This window comes from Pseudonaja textilis, chromosome 2 (assembly GCF_049901715.1).
Source record: "Pseudonaja textilis isolate UNSWEBS1 chromosome 2, rPseTex1.2, whole genome shotgun sequence".
NCBI lineage: Eukaryota > Metazoa > Chordata > Lepidosauria > Squamata > Elapidae > Pseudonaja > Pseudonaja textilis.
Genome location: NC_141991.1, coordinates 1661132 through 1688477, shown reverse-complemented (window position 1 = coordinate 1688477; position 27346 = coordinate 1661132). Strand labels below are relative to the sequence as shown.

The window sequence follows — 27346 nt, the reverse complement described above, 5'->3', positions numbered from 1 at the left end:
GAAGAAAACGTCAACTGGAAAGCCACATAGAGCATACAGTGTTGCAGGCCTCATTCTGGAAGGAAGAAAATGACCTGTAAAACAAAACACGTCTAAACAAAGGATAGGCAATACTTTTGACCTCCTCAAGAATATTAGTTGTGGAAAACCTCCATAGATGTGCCAGTTGTGGGAAAGATACAACTTGCAAATCAGAGTTGATTATGCATGAGAGGATCCAGACTGGAGAAAAGCCTTACATGTAATCTAAATGTGGCAAAACCTTTGATCGGAACAACTTGGTTGTGGTTCTTCGAACGATCCATCCAAGAAAAACCCTACAAGTGCTCCCAATGCGGTAAATGCTTTAGCGAGCATGGCCACGTGGATTCACACCAAGCAGAAACGGTTTGAATGTCCTGATTGCGGGAAAAGTTTCCGTCAGAATTCCAGGCTGGTGACACACCAGAGGACTCACACAGGAGAGAAACCCTTTGAATGTCTTGATTGTGGGAAAAGTTTCAGTCAGAGTTCCAATCTGGTGAAACACCAGAGGACTCATACAGGAGAGAAACCCTTTAAATGTCCTGATTGTGGGAAAAGTTTCAGTTGGAATTTCAGCCTGGTGACACACCGGAGGACTCACACAGGAGAGAAACCCTTTGAATGTCCTGATTGCGGGAAAAGTTACTGTGATAATTTCAGCCTGGTGAGACACCAGCGGACTCACACAGGAGAGAAACCCTTTCAGTGTCCTGATGGCAGGGAAAGTTTCTGTGATAATTCCAGCCTTGTGACACACCAGACGACTTACACAGAAGAGAACCCCTTTGAATGTCCTGATTGTGGGAAAAGTTTCAGTTGCAATTCCAGCCTGGTGATACACCAGAGGACTCACACAGGAGAGAAACCCTTTGAATGTCCTGATTGCGGGAAAAGTTTCAGTCAGAGTTCCAGCTTGGTGACACACCAGAGGACTCATACAGGAGAAAAGCCCTTTGAATGTCCTGACTGTGGGAAAAGTTTCAGTCAGAGTTCCAATCTGGTGAAACACCAGATGACTCACACAGGAAAGAAACCCTTTGAATGTCCTGATTGTGAGAAAAGTTTCAGCTGGAATTTTAGCCTGGTGACACACAGGAGGACTCACACAGGAGAGAAACCCTTTGAATGTCCTGATTGTGGGAAAAGTTTCTGTGATAATTTCAGTCTTGTGAGACACCAGAGAACTCACACAGGAGAGAAACCCTTTCAATGTCCTGATTGCGGGAAACGTTTCTATGATAATTTCAGCCTGGTGAAGCACCAGAGGACTCACACAGGAGAGAAACCCTTTGAATGTCCTGATTGTCGGAAAACTTTCAGTTGGAATTCCAGCCTGGTGATACACCAGAGGACTCACACAGGAGAGAAACCCTTTGAGTGTCCTGATTGCAGGAAAAGTTTCAGTCAGAGTTCCAACCTAGTGACACACCAGAGGACTCACACAGGAGAGAAACCCTTTGAATGTCCTGATTGTGGTAAAAGTTTCTGTGATAATTCCAGTCTAGTGATACACCAGAGGACTCACACAGGAGAGAAACCCTTTGAATGTCCTGATTGTGGTAAGAGTTTCTGTGATAATTCCAGTCTAGTGATACACCAGAGGATTCACACAGGAGAGAAACCCTTTGAATGTCCTGACTGCGGGAAGAGTTTCTGTGATAATTCCAACCTGGTGACACACCAGAGGACTCACACAGGAGAGAAACCTTTTGAATGTCCTGATTGTGGGAAAAGTTTCAGTCAGAGTTCCAGCCTGGTTAGACACCAGAGGACTCACACAGGAGAAAAGCCCTTTGAATGTCCTGATTGCAGGAAAAGTTTCCATCAGAGTTCCAACCTGGTGACACACCAGAGGACTCATACAGGAGAGAAACCCTTTGAATGTCCTGATTGTGGAAAAAATTTCTGTGATAACTCCAGCCTTGTGACACACCAGAGGACTCACACAGGAGAGAAACCCTTTGAATGTCCTGATTGTGGGAAAAATTTCTGTGATAATTCCAGCCTGGTGAAACACCAGAGGACTCACACAGGAAAGAAACCCTTTGAATGTCCTGATTGTGGTAAATGTTTCAGTTGGAATTCCAGTCTGGTGATACACCAGAGGACTCACACAGGAGAGAAACCCTTTGAATGTCCTGATTGCGGGAAAAGTTTCAGTCAGAGTTCCAACCTGGTGACACACCAGAGGACTCATACAGGTTGGAAACCCTTAGAATGTCCTGACTGTGGGAAAAGTTTCTGTGATAATTCTAGCCTGGTGATACACCAGAGGACTCATACAGGAGAAAAGCCCTTTGAATGTCCTGATTGCGGGAAAAGTTTCCGTCAGAGTTCCAACCTGGTGACACACCAGAGGAGTCACACAGGAGAGAAACCCTTTGAATGTCCTGATTGTGGGAAAAGTTTCTGTGATAATTCCAGCCTGTTGATACACCAGAGGACTCACACAGGAGAGAAACCCTTTGAATGTCCTGATTGTGGGAAAAGTTTCTGTGATAATTCCAACCTGGTGAGACACCAGAGGACTCACACAGGGGAGAAGCCTTTTGAATGTCCTGATTGTGGGAAAAGTTTCCGTCAGAGTTCCAATCTGGTGACACACCAGAGGACTCACACAGGAGAGAAACCCTTTGAATGTCCTGATTGTGGAAAATGTTTCTGTGATAATTCCAGTCTGGTGAGACACCAAAGAACTCATACAGGAGAGAAGCCCTTTCAATGTCCTGATTGCAAGAAATGTTTTAGTCGGAGTTCCAGCCTGGTGATACATCAGAGAACTCACACAGGAGAGAAACCCTTTCAGTGTCCTGATTGTGGGAAAAGTTTCAGTTTTCATTCCAGCCTGGTGAGACACCAGAGGACTCACACAGGCGAGAAGCCTTTTGAATGTTGTGATTGTGGGCAAACTTTCAGTCTGCGTTCCTGCCTGATGTCACACCAGAGAAGTCACACAGGAGAGAAAACCATACAAGTGTCCAGACTGTGGGAAAGCTTTCAGTATTAAAGCTAGAATTCTAAATCATATGCTTATACACACAGGTGAGAATCCATTTGAGTGTTCTGAGTGTGGATGGTTCTTCAGGAAACATTCCACCATTATCACACACAAGAAAATGCACATAAGGCCCTAAGTGATTAGTGTAGGGAAGGTTTGAATTTCATTTCTAATGTCCCTTTGTAAGTCCAGCTGAGAAATTGTTTAATTTGGCTACAAAGAATTTGCCTAACTTTTGTAGGAAAACATGTAGTTTGATAATGCCTAACTGGCCATCAGGAGCAGAATTTGGTGGATACAGAAAGTCCCCGAGCTGCGAATGCAATGCAGCCTGCCCATTCCATCCGTAAGTTAAGAATGCGTGGGAGTGAATCTCATACATTGAACGACATCACTTCCTGCTTTCTCTCTTGCATTTGCTACTTTCTCACCCCAGATCAGCCTGATGAGGCCTCCAGTGCCAAGAAAGCAACACCAAGAAACTGCGCGCGGTCTCTCGAGGCTACTTTCTTGTCAGGAAAGCGCTTGAGGATTGTGTTCCTGTAGGCTTTGGCAGCCCTTTGCAAGCCTTTGCCTATAGGAACAGAGCTTCAGAGGAGCGCGTCTGCTCTTCCCAAGCTCTGCTGGTGCCAACAAAAGCTTTTTGTAAAGGGCTGCAGAAGCCTACAGGAACAGAATCTCCCTGCAGGCTTCGGCAAGGAATAGGCAAACAGAAGGAAGGACTAAAGGACAGAAGCCTTCCCTCTGTTTGCAGATGTCCAGGTCTCAATTTGCAGAGATTAGAGACCTAAAGTGTGAGATTACACAAGATCTTGTGCTGCTGGTCTTGGGTGATCTTGCAGTACGTTGGGCCTCAGTTCTCTGCAAATGCAGGCAAAGAAACTGACATGGTGCTGCAATATTCATAATTTCAGGATTTGTTTGTAAATTCTAGGGGACACATATCACATAACCTTGAACGTTCGCTAACAGAACGCTCATAACCTGGGGATTATCTGTATTTATTTTTGCAGAAATTGTAAAAAAAAATTTTTTTTTTAATGTTCATTGCATTTTTATAATGGTGGATGATAAATATGCCACATACAGAGTCCCTGCCTTTTTCTCCCTGGGTACCCCAAGAGTTTCAGGCCCAGAATTCCCCAACCAGCATCTCTTGGGATAGGACCACTAAGGCTATAGTTGCAGATTGGGGCTCCTCATATAAGGAGAAAATGAGAGGAGAAGAGAAGCAGAAGCGTTTCAAAGTTCATCTTTTCCAAACAGTTCCAGGAATTCAGAAAATCAAGCATGTCTGTTCAGATTGTGTCAATAGTGAGGCACGCAAGTAGAAGAAACCATATGAATAGCAAATATATTGGGGAAGTTTGGGGCAGTGACAAAAGCAGTTTAAAATTTCAGATGTAAAGGCTGTTGTGCCTTGTAGGTGGCCTTCATGGAGAAGAGCTGTAGGAATATTGAGTTGAGGAGAAAAGGGATTGTGGTTTTGAGAACAGGATTTCTAGGTTTTATTTGTAATTCCTCCTGTGATCTTGTTTGCTTGGAGTTGCCTCCTTGTTGCCCTTTGAGAGCTGGGACCTGAGAGCCGCATCAATGGACAGATAATTTTGTGGTTCCCCCCTTCCCCTTGGTGGGGAAATGTGAGGAAATAATTGTATAGTAGATAATGTTTAAACAGCATTGTGTAAGAATCTTGAATAGCTTTTGAGAAAGAGAAATAAAGGAAAGTGTTTCTGTAATACTGAATATCTGTAAACAGAACACGTTTCCTGTTCTTTCACTTGTTCCTCAGGGCTCCTTAATATTTTTTCCAAAAATATATCCTTTAAATATAGGGAGGAACATTATTTGTAGCAGCGAAAGTGACATTTTAGCTAGGCAGATGAATGATCCTGATTTTTCTGAGATTGAAAGACACCAAGGAATTCCAAGATTTATTTCCATAACACCATTCAGAAAGACAGGTTATATTTTTTTTAGTAGCTCTCATTACATGAAGGACACCCAACAACCAGGACCGGGCCAGGTGTGTGGAGAAACCAAGAGGCTCTTGGCCTGATTCTTAAGTCCAACTGCTTTCAAATTTAAACATGTGCAAAATTTGTAAAATTTAAAATAGTAAAAATATATTTAATCCATTTTGCCTTTTTCCTTGATGTCACATTTTAGTGCACCATCTTTATGTCTCATCTTATTATATTTAGGAGTTGGAAATGCTCTCAATGATCCCAAAGCCTCTGAATCTCTCACAGGGCTAAAGATATCAAGCAACATTAAATAAAGGCAACTGTTGGAAGAAACATCCAGGTCCAGTTCCAAGCCGGGAGAAAGGCACTGGAGACAAAATGGAGGCTGGGGCCAATTGAAAAGAAGGTCCATTTATTGATGGACCGAACCACATCGGTTCTGGACCACATGGAGTTGGTTCGGTGTCTTATGGTTAGGAGTCAGAAACCCTTTCAATGTCCCCAAAGCCAACCTAAGTGTCAGAGGGCAGGGTGAAAAGCCATACATTCCCACTCAGACAGAACAGTCCCATTTCCTCAGAATCAAACTTTGAAGTTCAGATTGTTAAGGTAAAGTATGTTCATAGATTTGTTGCCTGGATATGTTTTCTAAGATGTTACCAGGTATTAATATCAGGCTGATCTGTCTGTAATTTCCTGGATTTGTTCCCCTCTCTTTTTTTTTGAAGATGGGAACCCCATCAGCTCTTTTCCAGTCTTCAGTTACAGATAGTCCACAATTGAGCCCAAAATTTATGTGGTTAAGTGAGAAACTTGTTAAGTGAGTTTTGCCCAGGGGTGGGATTCAAATTTCTTAACAACCGGTTTTGTGGGTGTGGCCTAATTTGTGGGTATGGTTTGGTGGTCATGTGACTGGGTGGGCATGGCTTGTATGTAAATATTATAAATATTGATGTAAATATTGATTTTTTTTATTAAAAAAGAGCAACTTTTACCCAAAAGCAGGCAAAGCAGGTAGGCAGATCGAGTTGCTCACGGAATCACAGATTAATTTAGAGATCTATCTGCAATCGGCTAGCTCAGTCTGTCACATAAAATTTGCTAGCAAGCAAATTCACAAAATTAACTCACAACACACAATGTATGTAAATCTTTATTTTGTTATTAAAAAAAGAGCAACTTTTACTCCAAAGCAGACAGGCAGATTGTGTTGCTCACAGAATCATGAATTTTTTTAAAATTTAAATCAGATTTTTTAAATAAAATGCTTTTGGAGTACAAATCTATCTAAATATAGTTTTCTATTTAAAATACATTAATAATTTAGTTTTGTAAGGTCTGCACTACACTTAAGCCCAAAATGAACCAAAACAAAGACTTAAAAAGAAGCTTGCAAATCAAAGAAAGCAGTCTTTTATTCTTTGATCAAAGTTAAAGATCTGGGAAGAAATTCCTAGCACATCACAAGAGACATGGGAGGAAAATTCTACAAAATACAGAAAGATGCCCTGTCCTCCTTATACCTTTAAGATTCTTAGAAGTCGTAACTGCATTGTAAAATTCTCTAACTTAGATTTACATCTTTCCTGCAAAGACAAATTTTTCTCAGGCATTGTTTATCTTTCATGTCTAATTGATCACAATTGACCACTTAAGGAGGCTATTAATAGCATACTTCAAAGGTGTGGATTCCTCAGAATGGAGGTAGTTACATTCCCAGAGAGGTACATTTCGTTCCCAGGGGTTGATGCTGGGGTGAAATGTATCAATCCAGGAAAACAGATGGATTCAGATTGATTTAGATGGGACAATCATGTGTCTTAATAGGAGAGGAATGTAACTGATTGTGTTTATAATTGTTTTACAACAAGTGAAAGGTTAAGGAAATCTTTTTTACAATGGCAAGATAACAAATGCCTATAGAGTAACACTCTACTTAATGCTATAATATATTTTACTACATTTCTTTATTATTACTATTCCCTTCAGTTTATTCAGTATGAAATTGAGCTTAGTTATGTAGCAGGAGGCTGTATATCCTACAATATTGGGACTGTCGGTGAGTCAACAACAGGTCAGAGGAGGAGCTGCTGCGGGACAGAGATGACAGCTGCTCTTTAAAAATTATAATTTGCTACCCGGGGAGTGCAGGTGTATGTGGTCACATGCACTCACACGTGCTCACACTAGTTTGTAGGGACCCACTAAGCTTGGATTGGAGTCAAAAGTTGCCTCCTCCTGCGGCTATAAGTTCCCTGTGTCAAGTCTGTGACTTATCTGAGGAAATAGTATTGATGGTGGGAGCTTCCCAGAAAAACAAGCGAGAAAGAAGGACATGCAGAAAAAGTTAATCCTTTGGAGTGGCACTCAATGCCTGGTGATTTAAAGGGTTAATCATTACAGGTTTCTCTCTCTCTCTCTCTCTCTCTCTCTCTCTCTCTCTCTCTCTCACACACACACACACACACACACACACACACACACACACCCCTGTGGACATTGCAAACAGAAATGGGAGAAGTATAAAGGAAGGGAATATTATGGCCAAATCCTGCCCCATCTAAAGCAACCAATCACTTGGAAGATTCAACATAGATTAAGCATGCAAACAATCACTGTTCATGCCTGGATTCCAGCCAAACATCGGCAGCTTTCTGAGCAACGCTGACCTAAAGCAGAACCGCAGGTTATATACCATTAGCCCATTACATTACAAAGATATAGAAACAGGCAAGTACCCTATAGAGTACAGAACGATGCTGGACTATTTTTAATAATCTCATTTGGGAAACTACAAGGTCAGCATGGCAACTATGCACTCTGTGAGATATGATCAGGGAATGTAAACACCTTGACTCAACACACTGTTCCAGAAATTCCTGTCCGATTCTTCCTCCTGTGGCCACTCGGGTCCAATTCAGCTAGTTGTCAATGTTTACTTACAATACTTTAAGGCGTCTATACAACTCTTGGGGTGCAAGGGCATTTCAGAAGTTTTCTAGTGAATGGTCTGTGTGGATAATCTCTGATGACTTTCCATGACTGAGTGGAGAACACGTGTACCTCCGTGCTCCTAGCTCAGCATTATATCCACCCTACCCTATACCCTCCCTATGCTCAGGCTGAATAAACTGGCTATCAACTCGCAAAGCATCCCTGACCTGCTCTCGTGTTGGCATAGGCAAAGGGGATGGGAAAGCAAACTTTGCAGCTGCATCAAGGAGCTGGTCAAATCAAGGCAAATTCCAACCAATACGCTGAAGTCTGTGCCGCCATGAAGTTCCTAATAAATAACTGGATTTCTTTTGAAGTTTGGCTTGAAAGTCATGATTTAATTAGGGCATCTGCTGGAACCCTGACACTGGCCTTGGGAGATATGCAAGCTCCATGACTAAAGACATGAGGGGAAATGTCTCCCAAGTCTGCAGCATGTGGATCCTATTCAGAGGAGACTCAGAGAAATCTTGCTAATTCACAGGACTATAAGAAGTGGGGAGAAGGTACAAAGAAAATACTTTACATGTTCTTTTCATCCAAAAAGAAAACATGACAAACTTATCAAAACAGAACTACAGAAATTACACACAGATCAGCCTGATATTATTACCTGGTAATATCTTGGAAAACATCCAGGCAACAAAACTACTTCTGGAAACGCTAGAAAAATGTGGGACAGACAGCACCACTGCAAAATGGATTCCTAACTGGCTGACAAATTGTATTCAACATGTAATCCTCAATGGATCTACACCCACATGGAAGGAAGGAAGCAGTGGGGTATCCTCAGATTAAATTTTAGACCCAGCTCTTATTAAAATCTTCATAAACTATCTAGACAAGGAAATAGAAGGGGAACTCATCACATTTGCATACGACACTAAACTGGCAGGAATTTCCAACATCCCAGAAGACAAGCTCGAGATCCAAAAAAGACTTGACACACTTGAATAGTAGTCCCTATCTAAGATTATGATATTACACAGATTAAAGTTTTATATGTAGAAAAAAACCAACTGCCTAGGTATCAACTAGGTAAAACTTGGCTTAATGCCAGTAACTGAGAAGGAACTTGGAGTCCTAGTGGACAATCACTTAAATCTAATGCAACAATGAGTGACAGCAGGCAAAACAACCAATACAATCCTAAGCTGCATTACTAGACAGACAGAATTAAGATCATGTGAAGTTATAGTATTGCTTTACAAAGCGTTAGTAAGACCACACTTCGAATACTGCATGTAATTCTAGTCCCTCCAGAGTGACTAGAGACTCTGGAAAGAGTGTAGAGAAGAGCAATAAAGATGATTAGGGGGCTGGAGGCTAAAACACATGAAGAATGGTTACAGGAATTGGGTATCTTTAGTCTAATGAAAAGAAGGACAAGGGGAGACATGATAGCAGAATTCCAATATTTGAATGGCTGCCATAAAGAAGAGGGGGTCAACTGATTTTCCAAACCACCAGAAGGCAAGAAAAAGAACAGTGGATGGAAACTAATGAAGTAGAGAAGCAACTTAGGTTCTCCTACTTTATTAGGGGTTGGAGGTAAGACCTCCAAGGTCCCTTCCAGATCTATTCAGATTGATTGATTGGTTGGTTGATCTTGAAAGCTGCATCCTTGAATTTGCTGTTGAGTTTGGTGTAATGGTGAAGGCAGCAGGTTAGTGACAGAGAAATGCTTAGTTCCAGTCCCAACTGAAGGGCAAAACCATCTGTTCAACTTTGGTCAGTTCTCTCAAGTTTAGGAAGCAGGAAGATGGGGAAAAAAACCCTTTCCAAAAACCCTTGCCAAGAAAACTGCAAGGCCAGGCATCAAGAGTGACCCAAAGGCACCAAAATCAAAGCTAAGTAGTGTCAGGTTTCACTATTTCACTGGGCTCAGTTGCAAAGCTCAATTTCTAGGCGTCAAAAATGATCTGCTGCCATATAAACAACGAGCTGGATACTCTTGCTTCGCTACAAAACTATGTGATTGGGCATATTTTACTGAGGACAATGTTGTTGAGAGGATCAATAACCCTCCAAAACAACACTTCGCCTTTTTTTTTTTAGGTAATCTCTCTCCCACTGCCTTAAGTTCGGCAGCGGCTCCATTAGTGGAAGGCGTAGACGTTTTACTGAGGTAGCAATGTTTAGTACTGTAAGGAGCCCCAGACTGCTCCTGAGTGAAGGAGTGGAACTTCTGCCAGTTTGAACCGAGGTAACGGAATCCCTAGGCAGTTGGAACAAAGTTCTTTACTTCTACTCCCAGAATCCCCCAGCCCGGAAGCTTTAAGAGGGGAGGACTTCCAATCCCAGAATTCCAGAGCCGGCATACTTCAGGAGGGATGGATTTCTTGCTGGCTGGGGGATTCTTGGAGTTCGTCCTCCCCTCTTAAAGCATTCTGGATGGGGAATTCTGGGAGAAACCATCTTAGTGAGTTAATTGTGAATGGAGAATGAACTGAAAACCTGGATTGTTAACTGTGCTGAGATTGCTTGGAAAGAAGTCCTGGCAACTTTCTGAGGATATCAGCTAGGAATTAATCCTAGGTTAGGAGGGTCCTAGCATCTTGTTAGGATGCTCCTAAATCCAGCAGATTAAAAAGATTGTGCTTGGTAATATGAGCAGGGGGTTGGACTGGATCAGTGTTGGGATTCAATTTTTTTTACTACCAGTTCTGTGGGCATCGCTTAATGGGCGTGGCAAGGGAAGGGTACTGTAAAATCTCAATCAGAGGTGGTATTTGCTGGTTCTCTGAACTAATCAAAATTTCCGCTACTGGTTCTCCAGAACTGGCCAGAACCTGCTGAATATACCACCCCTGGACAGGATGACCTCTGAGGTCCTTCGAGCTTTATGCTTCTATTGTATTCTGTTCAATTCTTCTTTTTATTCTCTTCCCTTTTATGTTCTGTTCTAATCCCTATTCTATTTTCTATTTTATGCAGTTCTGTTTTCTATTCTGTCCTATTTTCTATTCAGAAGCGGTTCCAGGGGTGGAACTGAGGTAACGGGATGTGAGGCAACTGGCAGTTGGAACAGAGCTCTTTTCTGGTGGGGAGGGGGAGTAGAACTCCTTAGCATCAAAAAATCCTTTCTTAGCAAGATCTAGAAGCCAAGAGGAACATACGGGCCAAATTTCAAGTTTGTAGGCTTTATGGGGTTCTGGACATTTTGTGAAGACGCATGAGTGGTTTTTCGTTTTTATATATACAAATGAAAACATCTCCCAAAGGCTTGGTGGAGCCTGGAAAAAGCGTGTTTTTCCACCTCCTGTCGCTAGATGGCGGTAAGGTAAGCTCGGTGCCTAGAAAGGCATCAATTCAGTAGTGCCATCCGCGCTTGCGCTTAAAAAAGCCGTTTTTAAACCATTGAGTACTGCATTGCTAGAAAATATGGGAGGACAGAGGAATTTCCTCTTCCGGATGACTCATGGGAAGAAGTTGGTGTGCAGAGCGGTGCTTGTGTTCTTCCCGGGATGGAAGCAGCAGCTGGCAGGTGAGTTGGGGGCATCAGGTGAGAGGAGAGTCCGAGAACAAGTCAGGCTGTTCAGTTCCCTCCGCGGCCTGGAAGCAGAGAAGCAACTGGGCTGAAGCGCGTCAGCTGCAGGTTTCTTCCCTCCCCAGATCGGAGCCCGCTGGGGCTGCAGGCTGTGAAACTGGTGGCTGCAATTCTCTGCTGGGGGGAAGATCTCAAAAGCCTCTTTCAAGCGAAGGTGGATCCTTTGGGAATGGCTCCCCTCCAGAGGTTGTGGGGGCTCCGTCACTGGAGGGTCTTCAGGGGAGATTGGACAGCCGTTTGTTCGGAATGAAATTGGGTCTCCTGCCTGAACAGGGAATGGACTAGGAGACCTCCAAGGTCCCCCCCAAAACTCAATTATTCTGTAGTGGACCTGATGTTTTCTGGGCAACAAGATCGGGCTGATGTGCCTCTTGGTCTTTTCTGGGTTGTTCTCGTTTTGTTTTACTTCCATTTCAAGCTAACGAGTAGGTACCCCTATCCGTGTATTCCGCAGGTTCAACTGTGCTTAAATGCAGCACTTTTTTAAAAATAGCTATTGATCAGACTGCTTAGTGACAAAGATGCCCATCTTAATTGCAGTCAGTAAGTGAGGACTACTTCATTTGGGTTGTCACCAGAGGGATTGTGGAAAATATTTTCTGCCCTTAATTGGAGCTCAGGGCTTCCATGGGCAAAACTGGTGCTTCAAATCTTGCAGAGACTTTAGGCATCTTTTCATCAGTTAAAGCTTCTACATCTGCAAAGTTTGTGTCATGCAGACTGAGAGGTGTGGCTTGATGAAATGTAAGAGAAAGTCCAAGTGTGTATGTTTATAAGGCAATGCATTTATTCATCTGAATAAAGATGGGTCCCTCCTAAGGAGGAAGGAACCCAGTACATAGTGCAAGGCAGATACTGATACATATATTTCTTTGCTTTTGCTTTATTACATACAATAAGAGGCAGCTGGCACATGACAGAAATTATAAAAATTACAAAAATAATCACGCATGCCTTCTGTGGAGCGAGTGATATCGAGTTGACCATGCCCACCCTGGTTTTGTGGCTTCCAATGTTTTGTTTTTCTGTGGGAAACGGGTCCAAATGGCTCTTTTAGTGTTTAAGCTTGCAGACCCCTGGGCTAGTGGTTTCCTGTGAAAGTTTCCATGGCCTCAGAAGCCTGTTGTTGCCTGACCTTCAGCCTTGCCATCTCAACAGATGAGCAATCAGCAAATTCATCAGATTCCTGACTAACATTTGTGCAGAAGTTTTGAGTAACCATTTTGAGATTTTTTTACATGCTTGAAAGATTGGATTTTTTTCCATGTTGTAGGTATGTGTATTTTTCTTTCTCTCTGAACATATGTACCTGCAAATGTCCATATCAGGATGTAATAAAAATCAATTGGTCCTTTAAAAAGTTCTTTAAAGTAGGTAAATACAACCACAGATGAAGAACAATACATGGCATATTATACCAAATCATCATTTATTTTATAAAAAGAAAGCCAAAAGGGACAAGTCGTATGTGAAAAATATCAGATTCAATAATTTGTAGAACCACCTTTAGCAGCAACAACTAGAAGTAATTCTTTTCTGTGTGACTTTATCAGTCTCGCAGCATTGTGGAGGAATTTTGGCTCACTCTTTTTTACAACATTGCTTCAGTTCATTGAGGATTGTGAGTGTTTTTTTATGCACAACTCTTGAGGTCCCGTCAATCGGGTTGAGGTCTGAACTTTGACTGCCATTGAAACACCTTGGTTCTTTTCCAGCCATTCTGTTGTAGATTTGCTGGTGTGTTTTGTGACCATTGTCCTGTTGCATAATCCCATGCCAGCCTAGCTTTAGCTATTGGTCTCATCTGTGTAAAGGACAAGTGTTCCAGAAGTCCTGTGATTTGTTCAGATGCAACTTTGCAAACCTCAGCCATGCTGCTATGACCTTTTTAGAGAGAAGAGACTTTCCCCTGCTAACCCTTCCAAACAAACCATACTTGCTTAGTCTTTTTCTAATTGCACTGTCATGAATCTTAACATTTAACATGCTAACTGAAGCTTGTAAAGTCGGAAACAGAATTCTTTGGGTGTTTTTGCAATTTCTCTAGCTATTGCATTGTGTGGCCTTAGGGAGAATTTTATTGAATGTCCACTCGTGGGAAGATTGTTTTGAATGTTTCCCAGTTGTGAATAATCATCCTCGCTGTAGAATGATGGATTTTTAAATTGTTCGGAATTGGCTTGTTAAACCTTCCCAAATCGATAGGCAGCAATAGTTCCTTTTCTAAGATAATTGCTAATTCTTTATTCTTTGCCACTGTATTAACACACACCTCAATGCCAGAGATCAGCAAACTCCTACAACTTCAGCTTTTATAGATGTAGTTATACTTGCTGATGATATAATTGATCAATAGCACTGTATTAGCAGTAGTACTTGGCTGCTATTTCACCTCTTAATACTATGGAAGCAGTGAGAAATTTCCTCATGGGGAGAATAATTAACCAGAAGAAAGGATGGCTTTGAGAGTTTTGTTGCTCCATCACTTGAGGCTTTTCAGATATGTTTTATTTGTAATTTTCCTTTAACAACCATACATATTTTGTATGACAGTGTATTAGAAAACGTTAACAACAATAGTAAGGGATGCGGTGGCTCGGTGCTTAAGATGCTGATCTTGTAGATCGCAAAAGTCAGCAATTCAGCAGTTTGAATCCCTTGCATCTGACTCTTTAATCCTTCTCCGTGTATCCAATAGCTGCTTTCTTAATGTTTGGAGATTATTTTTTGAAATTATTTTATCTTTAGAATAAAAGTTGGAAGGTATCTCACCCAGTTTCAATGCTCTGTCCATGAACCGCTCCAGCACAATTCTTATTGTCCCAGTTGTCACAGCTTGCGACTTGCCAAAATGGCCATCATCCCTGCTGCTTTTCGGGAGAGCTTTCTTCAGACCTAACGAAGAAATTGTGGTTTTGTCGTGATAATTGAAGCACCTCTCCTTCCTTCACCACCCCTCAAGGGCGGCTTCGACCATGTAGCACAGGGGTCCCCAAACTTGGCAACTTTAAGACTTATGGAGTTTAAATCCCATAGCTGGCTGGAGAGTTCTGGGAGTTGAAGTCCACAACTCTTCAAGTTGCCAAGTTTGGAGACCTGTGTTTTCGGGTCTCCTGGCAGATACCAGCTGTTTTCACAGAGCTTGACGGAGCTCCACTATTTTCCAGCCGTTTCCACTGCACCACCAACCAGTCTCCCCATTTGAGGCTTTTCAGAAGAGATGAGACAGCCACTTGTCTGAAATAGTATATTTCAGGTTTCATATCTTTGTGTTGTTTTATCATTTTTTCCAACCATGAGCGTAGTTTTGTCCAGTATCTTTTAGCTTCTATACACGACCACCACATATGGTAATATGTTCCAGGTGTCTGGTCACACTTCCAGCATTTAATTTATCTTTGAACATCTTAGCTAATTTTGCTGGTGCAAATTGCCATCTATAAAACATCTTATACAAATTTTCTTTGTATGCTGTCGATATTGTTAATTTATAGTTCCTATCTCATAGCTTCTGCCATTTATCTAATACTATAGCATATCCAAACATTTTTGCCCGTGCTACCATTTGTTTCTTTAACTTGTTGTTCTTCTAGTTTAACACCTAGTAAATAGCAATATAATATTTTAATCAACTTATCTTCCATTCCTGTTAGTATTTTGTCCAATTCTATCAACTCCTTATGAATCCCTTCAGCTTTAATATCTTTTTCATATCTTGATTGTATTTGCATATATGAATACCAATGCATTTGCAACCCTTGTTCATTCAATTCTTGTTTAGTTTTGAGCTCACCCTTTTCCTTTCAGATATCTTTATATCTAGCAATAGTTCCCATTTTGCAAACATTTGGGTGTATGAGTGCTTCCAATGTGGAAAACCAGACTGGAATCTTCATGTAATGTTGTTCTCTAGTTTTTTCCCATGCATTCCTGACCATATGTCTTTGAAAACACCTATGTATTTTCCTTCTCCCATACCATAGAAATGCATGCCAGCCCAGTTGTAAATCATGTCCCTCTAGCATTAACAGTCTTCTGTTTCTCAGTGTTATCCATTCTTTCATCCAGGTTAATACTGTGGCCTGATAATCTATTTCCCAATAAGGTAACCCAAACCCTCCTCTGGTTCTCGCATCCTAAAACCATAGAAATGAAAGAGAGTGTACTTTCTTTTTCACTTGACTGTATTTGAAAACAATCATCTGCACTGCTAAGAATTGTGATTGACCCAGTCAACAACTGAATTTCATAATTTTTCATTGTAATGTAAATGTAATGTTCTTTTTTTTCTCATCTATTGCAACCATTTTATTTATTTTATACCCTTTTATTTCATTCTTATAGACAAAGAGGATGGTGATAAGAGCACACTGGACAACTGAGGATGACAAGCAACATTGAATAGCAAAGCAAGTCAGTCCAGAAATAGAAATATTTTCCATTTTCTTCAAAGCACCACACAATTCTTTACCTTCCTCAGCAGGTGAAAGAGAAATGAGAGAAAATCAACAAGAGATTTCTAGATGGGAAAAGTAATATGTGAAATTCAAGAATACGTTACATAAAAAGTCAATGGAGATTATTTTTCCATTCAGAAAAAGAGGGAAGTGAAAAAGTCAGTGTGAAGGAAAAGGTCGATTGGAAAGCCATGTAGAGCAGATAGTGTTGCAGGCTTCACTCTGGAAGGAAGAAAATCACAAATAAATCAAAGCACAACTAACAAGGGATCATCCATATTTTTGACCTCCTCAAGAATTTTAGTGGTGGAAAAGCTCCATAGATGTGCCAGTTGTGGGAAAGATACAACTTGCAAATCACAGTTGACTATGCATGAGAAGATCCAGACTGGAGAAAAGTCTTACATATACTTTGAATGTGGTAAAATCTTTGATCAGAACAACTCCGTTGTGGTTTTTGGAAGGATCCATACAGGAGAGAAACCCTACAAGTGCTCCCAAGGCGGTAAATGCTTTAGCAAGCATAGCAATGTGGACTCACACCAAGGAGAAACCGTTTGAATATCCTGATTGCTGGAAAAGTTTCAGTCAGAATTCCAGCCTGGTGACACACCAGAAGACTTTCCCAGGAGAGAAGCCCTTTGAATGTCCTTATTGTGATAAAAGTTTCAGTTGGAATTCCAGCCTGTTGTCACATCAGAGGACTCACACAGGAGAGAAACCCTTTGAATGTCCTGATTGTGGGAAAAGTTTCAGTTTGAATTCCAGCCTGATGAGACACCAGAGGACTCACACAGGAGAGAAACCCTTTGAATGTCCTGATTGTGGGAAAAGTTTCAGTCAGAATTCCAGCCTAGTGACACACCAGAGGACTCACACAGGAGAGAAACCCTTTCAATGTCCTCATTGCGGGAAAAGTTTCTGTGATAATTCCAGCCTGGTGAAACACCAGAGGACTCACACAGGAGAAAAACCGTTTGAATGTTCTGATTGCGGGAAAAGTTTCTATGATAATTCCAGCCTGGTAACACACCAGAGGACTCACACAGGAGAGAAGCCCTTTGAATGTCCTGATTGTGGGAAAAGTTTCAGTTTGCATTCCAACCTGATGAGACACCAGAGGATTCACACAGGAGAAAAACCCTTTGAATGTCCTGATTGTGATAAAAGTTTCAGATCGAATTCCAACCTGGTGATACACCAGAGGACTCACACAGGAGAAAAACCCTTTGAATGTTCTGATTGCGGGAAAAGTTTCTGTGATAATTCCAGCCTGGTGAAACACCAGAGGATTCACACAGGAGAGAACCTCTTTGAATGTCCTGATTGCGGGAAATGTTTTTGTGATAATTCCAGCCTGGTGAGACACCAGAGGACTCACACAGGAGAGAAGCCCTTTGAATGTCCTGAATGTGGGAAAAGTTTCAGTTTGAATTCCAGCCTGGTGACACACCAGAGGACTCACACAGGAGAGAAACCATATGAGTGTCCAGAATGTGGGAAAGATTTCAGTACTAGATCTAATCTTATAAAACATGTACTTATACACACTGGTGAGGAACCATGTGAGTGTTCCGAGTGTGGATGTTGCTTTAGGAGACATTCCACCCTTATTGCACACAAGAAAACGCACACAAGGCCCGAAGTGATTAGTGTAGAGAAGGTTTGAACTTCATTTCTAATGTTCCATTGCAAGTCCAGTTGAGAAATTTACTGTTTAATTTGACTACAAAGAATTGGCCTAACTTTTTGTAGAAAAGCATGTAATGGTATTAGATGGGAAGGAGGAAAGAAAAAATTGCAAGATAATAATTTTATAATGCCTATCTGGCTATCAGCAGCAGAAGTTGCTGGATACGATTAATCCTCGGGTTACAAATGCAATGCAGCCTGCCCATTCCATCCGTAAGTTAAGAATGCGTGGGAGTGAATCTCATAGATTGAATGACATCACTCCCTGCTTCCTCTCTTGCATTTGTGCTTTCTTGCCCCAGAGCAGCCTGACAAGGCCTTCGATACCAGGAAAGCAACCCCAAGAAGCTGCTCATGGCCTCTCGAGGCTACTTTCTTGTCAGGAAAGCGCCCGAGGATTGCGTAGGCTTTGGCAGCCCTTTGCAAAATGCCTTTTTCTTTTTCTTTTTTTTTGCATCAACTCCTCCTAAGCTCTGCTGGTGCCAACAAAAGCTTTTTGCAAAAGGCTGGTGAAGCCTACAGGAACACAATCTCCCTGCAGGCTTCAGCAAAGAATCAGCTAACGGAGTGAAGGACTGAAGTTTCCCTCTGTTTGCAAACGTTCAGGTCTCAATTTACAGAGAATAGAAGCCTAAAGTGTGAGATTACACAAGAACTCGCGCTACTGATCTTGCATGATCTCACAGTATGTTAGGCCTCTGTTCTCTGCAAATGCAGGCAAAGAAACCACAACAGAGAGATCTTTGGGAAGTAAGTGACTCTCCACAGGCGAAATGCCTGTGAAGAGCTGGCCAGGGGGGGATAGGTGGGGTGAATGTTGCAGAGCCTCTGCTTATTATTCATAAGAGTGGACAGGATTTCCACATTTATTGCAGCTGTGGTGCTGCAATATTCATAATTTTGGGATTTATTTGTAAACTCTAGGGGGCGCTTATCTCATAACTTTGAACATTCACTAAGAGAATGCTCATAAGCTGGGAATTGCCTGTATTTATTTTTGAAGAAATTGTAAAAAGCTTTTTTGGAGTGTTTGTTGCATTTTTATCATGGTGGATCCCAGCTTTTTTCTCCCTGGGCGCCCCCAGAATTTCAGCCCCAGAGTTCACCAGCCAGCATCTCTTGGGGATAGGAGCACTAAACAGATTGAGGCTCCTCATAAAAGGAGAAAAATGAGAGGAGAAGAGAAGCAGAAAGGTTTCAAAGTTCATCTTTTCCAAACAGTTCCAGGAATTCAGAAAACCAAGCATGTCTGTTCATATTGTGTCAAGACTGAGGCACGCAAGTGGAAGAAACTATATGAATAGCAAATATATTGGAAGAGTTTGAGGCAGTGACAAAACCAGCATAACATTTTAGATGTAAAGGCTGTCCTGCCCTGCAGGTGGCCTTCATGGAGAAGAGCTACAGGAATATTGAGTTGAGGAGAAAAGGGATTATGGTTTTGAGTACAGGATTTCCAGGTTTATTTGCAACTCCTGCTGTGATCTCCTTTGCTTGGAGTTGCCTCCTTATTAGCCTTTGAGAGCTGGGGCCTGAAAGCATCATCAATATACTGATAACTGTGTGGTTTCCACACACATACACACCCCGGTGTGGAGATGTGAGGGAAATTATTGTATAATAGATAATGTTTAGTTCCTAAAACAGCATTGCGTAAGAATCTTGAATAGCTTTTGAGAAAGACAAATAAAGGAAAGTGTCAGGATTTCTGTAAGCAGAACATGTTTCCTGTGCTTTCACTTGTCCCTCAGGGCTCCTTAATATTTTTTTCAAAAATTTATTCTTCAAATATAGGGAGGAATGGGGTGGGCAGAGCTGGAGTCACAGCAGAAAGATGGGGATTCGGGAACTCCCAAAAGAACCGTTGATATCCCTGCTACTGGACAGTCCTTTTGGACCTAGACCATCCCAGAGAGACGGTGACAGAAGAGGGCACATCCTATCAATCCCAAGGACATTGCAAAGTCCCTGGTTAATCCAGGAAAAACTCCCCGAACCGGCGGCTGAGGAAAGCCATTATAAAGCTGTTGGAAAGCTGGGACAGCTCTGGAATGAAAGGGAAAGCAGAAGGAAAGTATGTCCGAATTGGGTGAGATTTTTTGAGAATTTTTTGCTAAAGATTAAAGAGCACCCTAAGGGAATAAGAAATTTTAAGATTGAAGACAGAAGAGAATGCAGCGGGAAAGCATGTTTATAACTGTCAGATTCAAGTAGGGCTATTTTATAACGTGTTTTAACAGAAAGATCATTTTTTTCTCTTTAACTGGACTGGACTAATAATTTGGAAAAGACAAAACCCTAATTTTAATTTTAAATCCTGGACTATTTTTTCCTTTTTAGTTTGCCTATTTAGTAACTGTAACTTTAAAAGTGAATCTTTTTCTTTTTTCTTTTTCTTTTTAATTTCCGCTGGATACAATATAACAAAGGAATGAAAGCAAAGCAAGGCAATAGTACCACCTAGAGGCTATAGAATCTTTTTTAATAAATCTAAGAATTGTTTTTCTGGACAGTACGCTGACTCAAAAGGAAGATAAAAAGCAAAGCGCTGAAGGATTGTTGAAACAGGTGTTGTGCTGACAATCTAAACAGATGGGGATAGAAGAGAAAGACTACTATGACCTTGGATATATTATGATTTGGTTTTCTGGACACAATACAGTGGCTTGGAATTGCTTTGTGACTGCTATCTAAAATAATTGTTGGCTATTTCATTTTGTTTCATTTTTTACTACTGGTATTTTTTCTGGGCCTTTTTACTCTTAAATTTGTCTGCATCTGCTTGCCTCCTTTTTCTTTTTGGCTAGCTTTTTATTTGGAACGTACTAGTTTTTCCTATTTTTATTCTCTAGTACTGGATTACTACAAGCGGACTATTTTTGGAACTCTTTCCTTTTTGATTTTTTGTTTGTTTTTTATTTTTAGCTCTGTGGATTTAACAGGTATTTTTATTTTTCATCACTTTTTGTTTTTTCTTTTCTTTTTGATATGGAAAGATTGTTTTCCTTATAATTGGATTAAGGTAGAGAAGAACCCAAAAAAAGCAGAATTTGAATTAATTGGCAGATATCCTTTGTGTGGAATTATAATTGACTTGAGATGAGGAAGACAGCTGCAACAGGATCATCGATTCCTACTTCCTCCTCCCTAAGCCCAGCTGGTCAGTGATCAATACTATGCTACGGCAGGAAAAGGGAAGGGAAAAAGAGAAGGAAGGAGAAAGAGAAAAAGAAAAGGAGTTTCCAATGAAGGAATTAAGAACAATGATGCAAGCAATACAAGTAATACAAAAACAAAGGAAGCGTGGAGAGGGCGGAGCTGGCGTCGCAAGGATACGGCATGCGATCTCAGAGGTCTGAGATCGCAGCCAATATCTTTGCCCCTGGATGGTCTAAACGGATCTAAACCGTCCCAAAGAGATGGCGAAAGTGAAGAGCACATCCTGTTGATCCCAGGGATACCGCAAAGTCCCTGGTAGATCCAGGAGAAGCTCTTCTTGCCAGCGGCAAAGAGGCAGCCATTAAAGCTGCAGAAGTTGGGACAGCTCCGAAACGGAAGAGAGCAGAAAGGGAAAGTGTGCCGGTTTGGTGAGAACTTTTTTATTCTAAGACTTGAAAGGACACCCTAAGGAAAAGAAAGAATCTAGAGGCTTGAAAATGCTTTATTTCCTGTGATCAGACGAAGCTGAGAAAGCTGAGAAAGAAAGAACTGAGACTCCTTTTCAAGGACATTGCTATGTGATAAGATAGAGGGAAGAGCACGGGAGAGTGTTATTGCAGGTGCTCTTCTGGATTTCTATCAACAGCTGGAGCCTGGTGTTGAAGCTTATGAAAAGAAAAGGTGCTAAGTCTTTGGAGAATAGAGTTATAATAAGAGCCTTGGATAAGTAAACAAAGTGCAGTGTGCCCTTTTTATTTTTTTTAAGCTGTGCAACTCCTCCTTACCAGCTTTACTGTATTTTTTTTAAATCTTTATTCTTGTAATAACTACTTGGGTTTTTGGCCTGGTTGGAATTTGTTTTTGTCTCTTTTTTTTGGAAGTCCAGTCTTCACGCTTGCTTTTTATTTTAAAGGGAAAGCCTTAAAAGCCTTTTCTCCTTTTTTTTTCCTGGCATTTTTTGTTTTTTTTCACCCACCTTTTTGGTTCATTTTTATGCACTTTTTTCTTTGTGAGACCTTTCAATTGGATTAAGGTGTTGAAGAACCTGAAGAATTTTTCTCCTTTTGTTTTTTTTAAGTCTTTTTTTTTACTTAACTACTGATTGGATTAAGGTTTACAAGAACCTGAAGAAACTTTTGTCTCCCCCTTTTTTATTACTGTTGGGCTTTTTTCTCTCTACCATTTTTATTTTTTGCCTTGGATTATAATTGGCTACTTCACAATTGGATTAAGGTTTAGAAGAACTTGAAGATTTTGAATCATTTAAAATGAGTAGGAAATTGACAGCTCCTGGTTCCTCAACTTCTACTTCTGCTTCCCCACCATCTGGAGGACAACGTTCAATACAGGCAATGTTAAAGCAAGAAAAAGAACAAGAAAAAGTGACTCTGCAGGTGATTATGCAAGGAATCCAAGATATTAAAGCAAGATCAGAGACTATTGAAAAGAGAATAGAGAACATCGAACAAAGAACAGAGAATATTGAACAAAGAACAGAGAGCATTGAACAAAGAACAGGGAAAAACGATGAAAAAGTGGAGAACATTCAACAAATGATGTCGAAGTATGATGAGAGATTCCAAAAAATTGAAGAAGATAAACAGAGACAAGAAGATTGGAGACATTGATAACAGATTAACTGGTTGAACAAGATAAAAGTGGTATGCTGAGATGGGAGATGGACAGATCAGAATTTTATCTTAGATTTCAAAACATAGAGGAAGAAAAAGGACAAAATCTAGCTGAGATAATGATAGAAATATTGGCTGAAGCTTTGGAAATAACTGAAGAGAAGATGATGGATGGAATAGATGAGGTATATTGAGTTTTTACAAGATATGCGATGAGAAATAGCCTACCAAGAGAAGTTCATATTAGATTTACAAAGAAAGCCATTAAAACGCAACTATTGCAAGTGGCAAGAGAGAAAATGGTGAAATACAAAGGCAAGGAGAGTGTGGTCTTAAAACAAATACCCAGAAAAGTGAGAGAGATGAGAAGAGAATATCAATTCCTGACTAAAATGCTACTGAAAAAAGAGGTGAATTATAGATGGCTGATCCCAGAAGGGTTAATGTTCACATGGCAAGAACAGAGACACAGAATTGACTCAATTGAGAAAGCGGAATTATTTTATACAGAATTTTTTGGAAGGAAAGAGGAAGAGGCACTAATTGAATTCCAAGAGGGCTGTCAAATGGGAACTGAAAAAGAAGGCGCAGCAGATGGAAAGATGGAAACCAAAGAACAACATGAACCAAGATCTACGAGAGCTGCTAAACCCACCTATAAAATATAATCATGGAAGAGCAAAAAATGATTACAATTAATATAAATTGACTTAATTCAGCCATTAAAAGAAAGAAAACTTTTCATAAATTAGAGAAATTAAAATTTGATATAATTTGTCTACAAGAAGTACATATTAAAAAACAATATGAACAATTGTTGGTACAGCCAAAATTAGGGAAAATATTTACTTCCTTGACCCAATGTAAGAAAAGAGGAGTGGTTTTATATATTAAAGAAAAACGAAGCGTGTTGAGGAGAAAGTTGAAAACATGACAGTTTACACATCCAGATCACAAAAACAGTGAAATACCTGGGGATACAATTGACAGTGAGATGTGGAACACTTAAGGAAGACAATTACTATAAATTAACAGATTGCGACAGATTTGGAAAAGTGGAAAAACCTACAACTATCCTTGACTGGGAGAATATGGTTATTTACTAGGAGTGAAATTAGAAGAAGAGCAAGTTAAAGAAACGATGATTGCTTGGGGGAAAATTTTTGGATATGGGATAGATTTGGATAAATGGCAGAAATTATGGACTAGAAATTATAAATTAACAATGTCAACAGCGTATAAAGAGAATTTGTATAAGATGTTCTACAGACAGCATCTCCCCCCAGCAAGAGTAGCAAAGATGTTTTAAGGACAAATCTGTGAAATGTGGGAAATGTCAACATTACCATATGTGGTGGACATGTGAAGAAGCTAAAAGATATTGGACTAAAATTCACACATGATTGAAAAAAATGATAAAACAGCATATAAACTTAAAACCAGAGGTATTTTTATTGGGGATTGTACAGCTATGTGAAAAAGTCCCGCACGCTTTACAATTTACGGTTTATGACATTTTTTTTTTGGTAGGCCATAGATTTTATGATATTTTATGCTAACTGCTATGCAAATATTGTTATATTAAAATAAATACTGATGGTCTTTAAAGGAAAAGCATAAGTTTTTTTGCAATTTGGTTGCTGTTTTGATGGGGATTGTGAATTTTCTTGCATGCTTACAATGACTATGAAAACAGATTAACTGATGCATACCCAGTGGCATATGTGTTGCAATAACTAAGGCTGATGCTAGTGTTTTGTTAACATTTTTATTGTTTGTGGCCCTGAAAAGGACTGTTTAGGGAACCAAACATGGTTTCTAATATGAAATTGGCCTGCCCTTATTGCTTATCAGGCGGCATCGCTTTGGCGTAGACTGTATAAGCCTTTGCACGTGATCTTTGGTGACAATATGGTGCCAGGCTGCAATAATGGATTCAATCAGCTCCTTCTTGGTCTTTGGATGCTTCTTATTTCGTAACCAATCTTGGCCCACAAGTTCTCAATTCAAATCCGGGTTCTGAGCTAGCCAATCCAGGAGTCGAACACCATGCTTCTTCATCCACTGCTGGGTGGACTCGGCTCGGTGACAAAGAGCGTTGTCATCCTGGAAGTAAAAGTCCTTCCCTACAAGTTGCTGAGCTGAAGGAAGCTTGGTCTTTTCCAGGACTTCAGCATACTGCTTGGAATACATGATTCCCTGCACGATTTGTATCCGACCAATACCAGAAACAGCGATACAGCCCCAGATCATCACGTGCAATGGATGCTTCACAGATAGATTCAGGCAGTACGGCCTAAATTCTTCAGCTGGAAATCTTCTGACATACTTATTGTACTGATTCCCAGTCAAGTAGAAATTGCTCTTGTCGCTGAAGATTACCTTGGCCCACTGTTCGTTGGTCCACTTGGCATACTTTTTGGCCCACACACGTCGACAAGAGTGGTGAGCATCTGTGAGCAAAGGTTTACTTTGAACTCTGCAGCCTTTGAGCCCTCTGGCAAGCAGTCTGCGATGCACTGTGCTTGTGCACACTTTTACATCACATGTTTCACCCCAAATTCTTGTAATCTGAGGTGAGGTGAGCTTCCTGTCAGCCATCGAAATGCGTTGCAGAGCCCGATCTTGTCGTTTTGTTGACTTTCTTGGTCTTCCAGAGTGGAGCCTGTCATCAACTGAACCAGTTATTTGGTATTTTTCAGCCGCTCTGCTCACTGTGGTGCGATGGCATTTCACTCTCTTGGCTGTTTCTGTACAGGAGTAACTCTCTTCATGAAGCACAATGATGTGATGCCGCTGTTCAGTACTGGTGAAAGCAAAAGCCTTCATCCTTGCCTGCAACCAGAGCTAAATTAAATTTCTCAATGCTTTTGATGCCTATTTATAGTCAGAGAGTATGACAACATTGATTGGCTCATAGATTTAGCCTCTGTGCATTTTGATTGGTCAGCCAAAGCTTGCTGCTGATTGACTACTATTGATCCTAACATTCTCAAAAATGCAAGTTGTGTTTGTTTTAGCACATAAACTCACTCAAAACCTTAAAAAGACTGGTTATATTAATAAAAATTATGCATCTCAACTCAACTACAGAAATTTTCATCAAAGTGCTAATTTTGCGTAGTTTCTATGAGTGAAAAGTTGATTAAACATGTAAATACAGCTTAAAACTGAAAGCGTGCAGGACTTTTTCTACAGTAAAGAGACAATATATTTGATTATTAATGTTTTAACTGCAGCTAGAATTGTATTTGCTCAAAATTGGAAAAATGAGAAAATTCCGATGGAAGAGGAGGTGATTAAGAAAATAATGGAATGTGCAGAAATGAGTAGATTGACATTAGAAATTAGAGATCAAGAAAAAAGAGTATTATAAGATTTGGGATTTATCAATGGCTAGATAGAAGAGTGCGAAATTGAAATATAACAGCAATGATATAATTGATTATTTTTAAGTTATGCTATGAATATATCTCAGTAAGAATTGAGACAGTCTGGAAATGAACTTAGAAATTAAATAATAGAATAATAGTGAGAGAATATGATATGGAATATAGATCAGAATATATTATGAATGTAAACTTAGGAAGAAAGAATTACAAATATTGTGCACATGATATATATACCAAACCGACACACTGTATAACTGAAAGATGGTTTTATTTGTTATGTTGTATGTTATAAAAATAAAAAAAAACTTTTTTTAAAAAAAATAGGAATATTTTTTGTAGCAGCGAAAGTGACATTTTAGCTAGGCAGATGAATGATCCTGAGTTTTCTGAGATTGGAAGACACCAAAGAATTCCAAGATTTATTGCCCTAACACCATTCAGAAAAGACAGGTTATAATTTTTTTAGTAGCTCTCATTACATGAAGGACACCCCACAACCAGGACTGGGCCAGGTATGTGGAGAAAGCAAAAGGCTCTTGGCCTGAGTCTTAAGTCCAAGTGCTTTCGAATTTAAACATGTGCAAAATTTGTAAAATTTAAAACAGTAAAAATATATTTAGTCCATTTTCCCTTTTTCCTTGATGTCAAATTTTAGTGCACCATCTTTATCATGTCTCATTATATTTAGGAGTTGGAAATGCTTTGCAATGATCCCAAAGCCTCTGAATCTCTCACAGGGCTATATAAAGATATCAAGCAACATTAAATAAAAGGCAACTGTTGGAAGAAATATCCAGTTCCAGTTCCAAGCCAGGAGAAAGGCACTGGAGACAAAATGGAGGCTGGAGACCGATTGAAGAGAAGGTCCATTTATTGATGAACCGAACTACATGGGTTCTGGACAGCTGACCACATGGAGTTGGTTCGGAGTCTTATGGTTAGGAGTCAGAAACCCTTTCAGTGTCCCCAAAGCCAACCTAAAAGTCAGAGGGGATGGTCTACAGGGCTGGGTGAAAAGCCATAAGTTCCCACTCAGAACAGTCCGTTTCCTCAGAATCAAACTTTGAAGCTCAGATCGAAAGGTGTAAAGCAGCGGTTCCCAAACTGGGCAGTACCGCCCCCTGGGGGGCAGTGGGATGCCTTAGCGGGGCACAAAGAGGCAAGGGGGGGGGGCGGCAGGAGGACTCTAAGAGGTGGCAGGGGGGCGCTGAAGGTGGGCCCCTCGCAAGGCAAAGTTCAGGGGTGAGAAAAAATCCTGCTGCGTTCGAGGCGAGTCCCCGCAGGATCACCCCATTGACTTGCACGCTCCGGTGTAAAGAGCTCAATGGGGTAAGCCTGGGGGGCCTCGCCCCAAATGCAGTGTTGGGAAAGGAGAACAAAGTCTCTCTGGCTTTGCAAAGCCAGAGTGACTTTGTTCTCCTTTTCAAACATCCCACCGCCGCTGCGTTCGGGGCAAGGCCCCGCAAGTCCACTCCATTAAGG

The 27346-nt window shown here is 40.7% G+C and overlaps 2 protein-coding genes across 3 annotated transcripts in view; both read left to right on the top strand.

Annotated features, from left to right (window-relative positions):
* LOC113452067 (uncharacterized) overlaps positions 1 to 26185 on the top strand; it is a 60520-nt gene extending 34335 nt beyond the window's left edge. Inside the window, 3 exon segments of the mRNA XM_087922954.1 lie at positions 311 to 2983; positions 2985 to 3250; positions 17732 to 26185. Coding sequence (XP_087779080.1) covers positions 311 to 2983; positions 2985 to 3158 — 2847 coding nt within the window. The 3' untranslated portion in view covers positions 3159 to 3250; positions 17732 to 26185.
* The window catches only part of LOC113452056 (uncharacterized), a 36682-nt gene extending 10497 nt beyond the window's left edge, over positions 1 to 26185 (top strand). The window contains exons 1-3 of one of the 2 annotated variants that reach the window (XM_087928390.1): positions 10823 to 10959; positions 10995 to 11470; positions 15878 to 26185. In XM_087928390.1, the coding sequence (XP_087784516.1) occupies positions 16364 to 17659 (1296 nt within the window). In that variant the 5' untranslated portion in view covers positions 10823 to 10959; positions 10995 to 11470; positions 15878 to 16363 and the 3' untranslated portion in view covers positions 17660 to 26185. Of the gene's footprint in view, positions 1 to 10822; positions 10960 to 10994; positions 11471 to 15877 lie in introns of those variants that run through there. The other variant, XM_087928391.1, reaches the window with a different exon arrangement.
* Positions 26186 to 27346: the final 1161 nt, after the last annotated feature.